Below are 8,603 nucleotides of genomic sequence, written 5' to 3' on the forward strand. Positions count from 1 at the left end.
TTAGACCTGGGACACTCCGCCAGGGCCCTCACCTCCCTGATTTAGACCTGGGACACTCCGAGGGCCCTCACCTCCTCCTGATTTAGGACCTGGGACACTCCGAGGGCCCTCACCTCCTCCTGATTTAGACCTGGGACACTCCGAGGGCCCTCACCTCCTCCTGATTCAGACCTGGGACACTCCGAGGGGCCCTCACCTCCTCCTGATTTAGACCTGGGACACTCCGAGGGCCCTCACCTCCTCTGATTTAGACCTGGGACACTCCGAGGCCCCTCACCTCCCTCCTGATTCCCGGAGCCTGGGACAGTCCGAGGGCCCCTCACCTCCTCCTGGTTCCCCAGACCTGGGACACCCCGAGGGGCCCTCACCTCCTCCTGATTTAGACCTGGGACACTCCGAGGGCCCTCACCTCCTCCTGATTTAGACCTGGGACACTCCGAGGGCCCTCACCTCCTCCTGATTTAGACCTGGGACACTCCGAGGGCCCTCACCTCCTCCTGATTTAGACCTGGGACACTCCGAGGGCCCTCACCTCCCTCCTGATTTAGACCTGGGACACTCCGAGGGCCCTCACCTCCTCCTGATTTAGACCTGGGACACTCCGAGGGCCCTCACCTCCTCCTGATTTAGACCTGGGACACTCCGAGGCCCTCACCTCCTCCTGATTTAGACCTGGGACACTCCGAGGGCCCTCACCTCCTCCTGATTTAGACCTGGGACACTCCGAGGGCCCTCACCTCCTCCCTGGATTTAGACCTGGGACACTCGAGGGCCCTCACCTCTCCTGATTTAGACCTGGGACACTCGGAGGGCCCTCACCTCCTCCCTGGAGGCCGTTTCGTCGTTGTTGCTAATCAAGTCTACTACTGTTGTGTCATCTACAAACTTGATGATTGAGTTGGAGGTGTGCGTGGCCACGCAGTCATGGGTGAACAGGGAGTACAGGAGGGGGCAGAGCACATACTCTCCACAAGGGTCTCTCTCTAGGAACAGGGTTGGAGTATAAAACCTAAAGGAGGGTCTCTCTCTCAGGAACAGGGTTGGAGTATAAAACCTAAAGGAGGGCTCTCTCTCCAGGAACAGGGTTGGAGTATAAACCTAAAGGAGGGTCTCTCTCTCCAGGAACAGGGTTGGAGTATAAACCCTAAAGGAGGGTCTCTCTCTCCAGGAACAGGGTTGGAGTATAAACCTAAAGGAGGGTCTCTCTCTCCAGGAACAGGGTTGGAGTATAAACCTAAAGGAGGGTCTCTCTCTCCAGGAACAGGGTTGGAGTATAAACCTAAGGAGGGTCTCTCTCTCCAGGAACAGGGTTGGAGTATAAACCTAAAGGAGGGTCTCTCTCTCCAGGAACAGGGTTGGAGTATAAACCTAAAGGAGGGCTCTCTCTCCAGGAACAGGGTTGGAGTATAAACCTAAAGGAGGGTCTCTCTCTCCAGGAACAGGGTTGGAGTATAAACCTAAAGGAGGGTCTCTCTCTCCAGGAACAGGGTTGGAGTATAAAACCTACAGGAGGTATCTCTCCAGGAACAGGGTTGGAGTGTAAACCTAAAGGAGGGTCTCTCTCTCCAGGAACAGGGTTGGAGTATAAAACCTACAGGAGGGTATCTCTCCAGGAACAGGGTTGGAGTGTAAACCTAAAGGATGGTATCTCTCCAGGAACAGGGTTGGAAGCCCTGGGGTAGGAGCCCTCAAACTCATCTCTGGACTTTGAAACCAGTTCCACAGCGTGTTTTAATTGTTCCCCTCTAATCAGGGACTGAATTAGACCTGGGACACCAGGTGGGTGACTCCCCTCTAATCAGGGACTGATTTAGACCTGGGACACCAGGTGGGTGACTCCCCTCTAATCAGGGACTGATTTAGACCTGGGACACCAGGTGGTGCGACTTCCCTCTAATCAGGGACTGATTTAGACCTGGGACACCAGGTGGGTGGCGACTCCCCTCTAATCAGGGACTGATTTAGACCTGGGACATTAATGATCAGGTAGAACAGAAAACAAGCAGTACTCTGGACCTCGTAGGGTCAGTGTTGAATTACCCTTGTCTAGAGGATAGGATGTAAGGGTTGAGGGTCTAGGGGGTTAAGGCCTAGGGGTTAAAGGTCAGGTTAGATGAGGTAGAGGTTAGGGTCTCACCTGGTGCAGAGAGGCAGGAACCAGAGTCTCTTATGTCTCCAAACACCTGCTGCAGGTTCCTCCTGACCCCCACATTGAAACCGTTACGGTCTGGTCCTGTGGTGAAGACTGGAGCAGAGAACGCCTCTGGAGGAGGAGAGTGGGGAGGAGGTGAGGAGAGGAGAGGGGAGAGGGGGGAGGGGGAGGGAGGAGGAGGGAGAGGGAGGGAGGGGAGGGAGAGGGAGGGCAGGGAGGAGGGGAGGAGAGGGGAGGGGAGGAGGGAGAGGGAGGAGAGGAGGCAGGAGGGGAGGGGAGGAGAGGGGAGGAGGAGGGGGGAGGAGGAGGAGAGGGGGAGGGAGGGGGAGGGAGGAGGGAGAGGGAGGGGAGGGAGGGGGAGGAGGGGGGGAGGGAGGAGGGGAGGGAGGGGAGGGGGGGAGGAGAGGGAGGGGAGGGGAGGGAGGGGAGGGAGAGGGAGGGGAGGAGAGAGAGGGGGAGGGGGGGAGGAGAGGGGAGGGGGAGGGGGGAGGGAGGGGGAGGAGGAGAGGGAGGGAGGAGGAGGAGGGGAGGAGGAGGAGGGGGAGGAGGGGAGGGAGGGGAGGGAGGGGGAGGAGGAGGAGGGGAGAGGAGGGAGGAGGGGAGGGGAGGAGAGGGAGGGGAGGAGGGGGAGGAGAGGGGGAGGGGGAGGGAGGAGAGGGAGGGGGGGGAGGGAGGGAGGGGGAGGGGAGGAGGGGAGGGGAGGAGGGGAGGGAGGGGAGAGGGGGAGGAGGGGAGGGAGGAGGGGGAGGAGAGGGAGAGGAGGGAGAGGGAGGGGGGGGAGGGAGGGGGGGAGGGAGGGGAGAGGAGGGGGAGGGAGGGAGGGGGAGGGAGAGGGAGAGGGGAGGGAGGGGGGAGGAGAGGGAGGGGGGAGGGGAGAGGGAGGGGGGGAGGGGGGAGGGAGGGGGAGTAGAGGGAGGGAGGAGGAGAGGGAGGGGGAGGGAGAGGAGTCGGAGGAGGGGGGGAGTCAGAGAAGGAAAGAGGAATAAGATTTTAGTGGCTGTGTTTCTCCATGAAATTGAAGACCTACATTGCTAATGCAGCGGAGCAGCTCTTATTGCCTCAAAATGGCAGCTGTGTGTATTACCTAGTGTGGACCGGTTCTGGACGACCAGCCAGCAGTGGTAACCCAACAGGAACATGAGACTGACCAAGAACATCAAAGCCACAAACATCAGGAAGAGAACGTGGAACTTAGCAGGTCCATTTGGCAGGTCCCCCTGTAGGAGAACACACACACACGGAGAACGACAACTGTGTAGGAGAACCTCTGCCGTTCCACAACAAACAATGTGCCTTGTGCTGAGTCAGCTTACATGAATATGTTACCATGGTTACACCAGCAGTAGGTCATGTGATCTGACTGTTGACACAGCTTACGTCAATATGTTACCATGGTTACACCAGCAGTAGGTCATGTGATCTGACTGTTGACACAGCTTACATCAATATGTTACCATGGTTACACCAGCAGTAGGTCATGTGATCTGACTGTTGCCACAGCTTACATCAATATGTTACCATGGTTACACCAGCAGTAGGTCATGTGATCTGACTGTTGCCACAGCTTACATCAATATGTTAACATGGTTACACCAGCAGTAGGTCATGTGATCTGACTGTTGCCACAGCTTACGTCAATGTTACTATGGTTACACCAGCAGTAGGTCATGTGATCTGACTGTTGCCACAGCTTACGTCAATATGTTACTATGGTTACACCAGCAGTAGGTCATGTGATCTGACAAGCTCGGAATGCAGTGGACAGGAGTGTATGATAAATGACTAAGGCGGTGGGAAATGGCGCCCTGTTCTCTGTGCTTCACTGTGGGCCCTGGACAGAGGCAGGTACTCTATAGGGAATAGGGGAGCATTTGAGATGCAGACTAAGCTGGGATGTAAAACATCCATCACCACTCACCACCCAGAAGTTGATGAAGAATCTGAAGACTGAGGCAGAGATGAACACACAGTAGACCATGGAGTAGGACAGGAAGAGGAGGAAGAACTTGTAGTTGGAGAACCCCACACAGTTATTCACCCTGGAGAGAGAGAGAGAGACAGTTATTCACCCTGGAGAGAGAGAGAGAGACAGTTATTCACCCCGGAGAGAGAGAGAGACAGTTATTCACCCTGGAGAGAGAGAGAGACAGTTATTCACCCTGGAGAGAGAGAGAGACAGTTATTCACCCTGGAGAGAGAGAGACAGTTATTCACCCTGGAGAGAGAGAGAGAGAGACAGTTATTCACCCTGGAGAGAGAGAGAGAGACAGTTATTCACCCTGGAGAGAGAGAGAGAGAGAGTTATTCACCCTGGAGAGAGAGAGAGAGACAGCTATTCACCCTGGAGAGAGAGAGAGACAGCTATTCACCCTGGAGAGAGAGAGAGAGACAGCTATTCACCCTGGAGAGAGAGAGACAGCTATTCACCCTGGAGAGGGAGAGAGACAGTTATTCACCCTGGAGAGAGAGAGAGAGACAGTTATTCACCCTGGAGAGAGAGAGAGAGACAGTTATTCACCCTGAGAGAGAGAGAGAGACAGTTATTCACCCTGGAGAGAGAGAGAGAGACAGTTATTCACCCTGGAGAGAGAGAGAGAGACAGTTATACACCCTGGAGAGAGAGAGAGACAGTTATTCACCCTGGAGAGAGAGAGAGAGACAGTTATTCACCCTGGAGAGAGAGAGAGAGAGACAGTTATTCACCCTGGAGAGAGAGAAAGAGAGACAGCTATTCACCCTGGAGAGAGAGAGAGACAGTTATTCACCCTGGAGAGAGGAGAGACAGTTATTCACCCTGAGAGAGAGAGAGAGACAGTTATTCACCCTGGAGAGAGAGAGAGAGACAGTTATTCACCCTGGAGAGAGAGAGAGAGACAGTTATACACCCTGAGAGAGAGAGAGAGAGAGAGTTATTCACCCTGAGAGAGAGATATTTACCATAGAGAGAGAGACAACAGACAGACCATATTAAACCACCCACCACGGACAGACCATATTAAACCACCCACCACGGACAGACCATATTAAACCACCCACCACGGACAGACCATATTAAACCACCCACCACGGACAGACCATATTAAACCACCCACCACGGACAGACCATATTAAACCACCCACCACGGACAGACCATATTAAACCACCCACCACGGACAGACCATATTAAACCACCCACCACGGACAGACCATATTAAACCACCCACCACGGACAGACCATATTAAACCACCCACCACGGACAGACCATATTAAACCACCCACCACGGACAGACCATATTAAACCACCCACCACGGACAGACCATATTAAACCACCCACCACGGACAGACCATATTAAACCACCCACCACGGACAGACCATATTAAACCACCCACCACGGACAGACCATATTAAACCACCCACCACGGACAGACCATATTAAACCACCCACCACGGACAGACCATATTAAACCACCCACCACGGACAGACCATATTAAACCACCCACGGACAGACCATATTAAACCACCCACCACGGACAGACCATATTAAACCACCCACCACGGACAGACCATATTAAACCACCCACCACGGACAGTGATGATCCATCTTCAGAACACACCTGCAACAGACAACACATGTTACTGGACAGGGTTAAAGTAAACAACTACCATTAGAAAATGTAAGAAAATTCAGCATTCAAGCAACATAAAAAGGTGTGCAACTTTTTTTCTTTACTTTGAGAAAACTGTCAAGAGATTCATTTTGGGGGTTCACATGTCTGTCTATAGACAACAGCAGTAAGCAGGTCAGATTTCAGTGTATACACAGCCCATTTATCAATCAGGCCCCAAGGGAAAGAGGATTCTAGTAGCTGGCCAAAGTGTTTAGTCATCACTAACAGGTAGATTTCGGTGTACAAGCCATTTATCAATCAGGCCCCAGGGAAAGGTCAGTGTATGGGATCAGTGTCAGCCCATTTATCAATCAGGCCCCAAGGGAAGAGGATTCAGTAGCTGGACAAAGTGTTTAGTCATCATCATTAACAGGACAGGTATTGTTCTCCAGGTGTACAAGAGACACTAATGCTGTCCAATCAGATCACTGTTATCTGTACACAGACAGGGAGACGGGTATGGGTCTGTGTGTATAATGACAGCAGGGAGACGGGTATGGGTCTGTGTGTATAATGACAGCAGGGAGACGGGTATGGGTCTGTGTGTATAATGACAGCAGGGAGACGGGTATGGGTCTGTGTGTATAATGACAGCAGGGAGACGGGTATGGGTCTGTGTGTATAATGACAGCAGGGAGACGGGTATGGGTCTGTGTGTATAATGACAGCAGGGAGACGGGTATGGGTCTGTGTGTATAATGACAGCAGGGAGACGGGTATGGGTCTGTGTGTATAATGACAGCAGGGAGACGGGTATGGGTCTGTGTGTATAATGACAGCAGGGAGACTTACGTTTCACATACAGAGCAATGGTGACTACAGCGGGTCGAGGAAAGCTGGCACTACACCAGTCATTCCTGATAAGCTGAGGAAGTCAGAGACAGAGAGAGAATGAGAGACAGAAGAGGGAGAGAGAGAGAATGAGATACAGAGAGAGAGAGAGAGAGAATGAGATACAGAGAGAGAATGAGATACAGAGAAGAGAGAGAGAATGAGATACAGAGAAGAGAATGAGATGCACAGAGAGAGAGGAGAGAATGAGATACAGAGAGAATGAAATACAGAGAGAATGAGATACAGAGAGAGAGAGAGAGGAGAAGATGAGATACAGAGAGAGAATGAGATACAGAAAGGAATGAAATACAGAGAGAGAATGAGATACAGAGAGAGATGAGATACAGAGAGAATGAGATACAGAAAGAATGAGATACAGAGAGAGAGAGAGAGAATGAGATACAGAATGAAATACAGAGATACAGAGAATGAGACACAGAGAGAGAAGATAGAGATACAGAATAGAAATAGAGAGAGACAGAGAATAGAAGCCACAGAGAGAGGAGAATGAGATACAGAGAGAATAGAAATACAGAAGGAATGAGATACAGAGAGAATGAGATAGAGAGAGAATGAAATACAGAGAGAGAGAGAGAGAGAGAGAATGAGATACAGAGAGAGAAGAGAATGAGATACAGAGAGAGAGAGAGAATAGAGAGAGAGAGAGGGAGAATGAGATGAGAGAGAGAGAGAATGAGATACAGAGAAGGGTGTGTATCTACCTTGCTTGCTTACTTAAATGTTAACACATGTTACCCATGCCAATAAAGCCCCTTGAATTGAATTGAATTGAGAGAGAGAGAGAATGAGAGATACAGAGAGAGAGAGAGAGAATGAGATACAGAGAGAATGAATACAGAGAGAGAGGGAACACACACACACGACAGAGAGAGAGACAGAGGTCATATGATCCTTCCTTATCCTCCAGACACTAACTGATCGGTACAGTCAGCTGCATGTTGTAAATGTTTGATAGGAGGTTTACTAACAGGCTTGTCTGCGTCCCAAATGGAACCATGTTCTCTGTATAGTGCACTACAAAGGGAAGAGGGAGCCATTTGGGTTGCTGCTTTAGATATGAGTGGGTCACCTCCAGACGTAGCTCTAGTGAAGATGGGGAGACTCTTAGCGATGTCCACCAGAATCTGTTTCTGAGCATCAGGCCTCTCCTCCCTCTCATAACGGTCCTTATCAGATGCGACAGCTGGAACTGGAACCAACAACCACGTTATAATGCTCTACTAATATGAGCCTTGATGAAGCATGTGTTGTCAAATCTGTGAATGTATTGTAATGTTTTAAACATTTATGAAACTACGTTAATTTTGATGGATCCCAGGAAGAGTAGCTGCTGCCTTGGCAGGAACTAATGGGGATCCAAAATAAACCCCAGGAAGAGTATCTGCTGCCTTGGCAGGAACTAATGGGGATCCATAATAAACCCCAGGAAGAGTAGCTGCTGCCTTGGCAGGAACTAATGGGGATCCATAATAAACCCCAGGAAGAGTAGCTGCTGACTTGATAGGAACTAATGGGGATCCATAATAAACCCCAGGAAGAGTAGCTGCTGCCTTGGCAGGAACTAATGGGGATCCATAATAAACCCCAGGAAGAGGAGCTGCTGACTTGATAGGAACTAATCGGGGATCCATAATAAACCCCAGGAAGAGAGCTGCTGCCTTGGCAGGAACTAATGGGGGATCCATAATAAACCCCAGGAAGAGTATCTGCTGCCTTGGCAAGAACTAATGGGGATCCACAATAAACCCCAGGAAGAGTAGCTGCTGCCTTGGCAGGAACTAATGGGGATCCATAATAAACCCCAGGAAGAGTAGCTGCTGCATTGCAGGAACTAATGGGGATCCAAAATAAACCCCAGGAAGAGTAGCTGCTGACTTGATAGGAACTAATGGGGATCCATAATAAACCCCATGAAGAGTAGCTGCTGCCTTGGCGGGAACTAAT

General features: G+C 51.2%; 1 protein-coding gene across 1 annotated transcript; it reads right to left on the reverse strand.

The window, feature by feature from the left end:
- Positions 1–2,090: 2,090 nt before the first annotated feature.
- On the reverse strand, positions 2,091–6,618 carry LOC135529021 (palmitoyltransferase ZDHHC15B-like). Its single transcript, XM_064957975.1, has 5 exons — positions 6,597–6,618; positions 5,718–5,750; positions 4,071–4,191; positions 3,237–3,369; positions 2,091–2,263 (listed from the first exon to the last, which is right to left on the reverse strand). The coding sequence occupies exons 2-5, from the start codon at positions 5,735–5,737 to the stop codon at positions 2,091–2,093; spliced, it is 447 nt and encodes a 148-aa protein (XP_064814047.1). The 5' UTR covers positions 5,738–5,750; positions 6,597–6,618.
- Positions 6,619–8,603: the final 1,985 nt, after the last annotated feature.

The sequence above is a fragment of the Oncorhynchus masou genome, unplaced genomic scaffold, assembly GCF_036934945.1.
Source record: "Oncorhynchus masou masou isolate Uvic2021 unplaced genomic scaffold, UVic_Omas_1.1 unplaced_scaffold_10789, whole genome shotgun sequence".
Classification (NCBI taxonomy): Eukaryota; Metazoa; Chordata; class Actinopteri; order Salmoniformes; family Salmonidae; genus Oncorhynchus; species Oncorhynchus masou.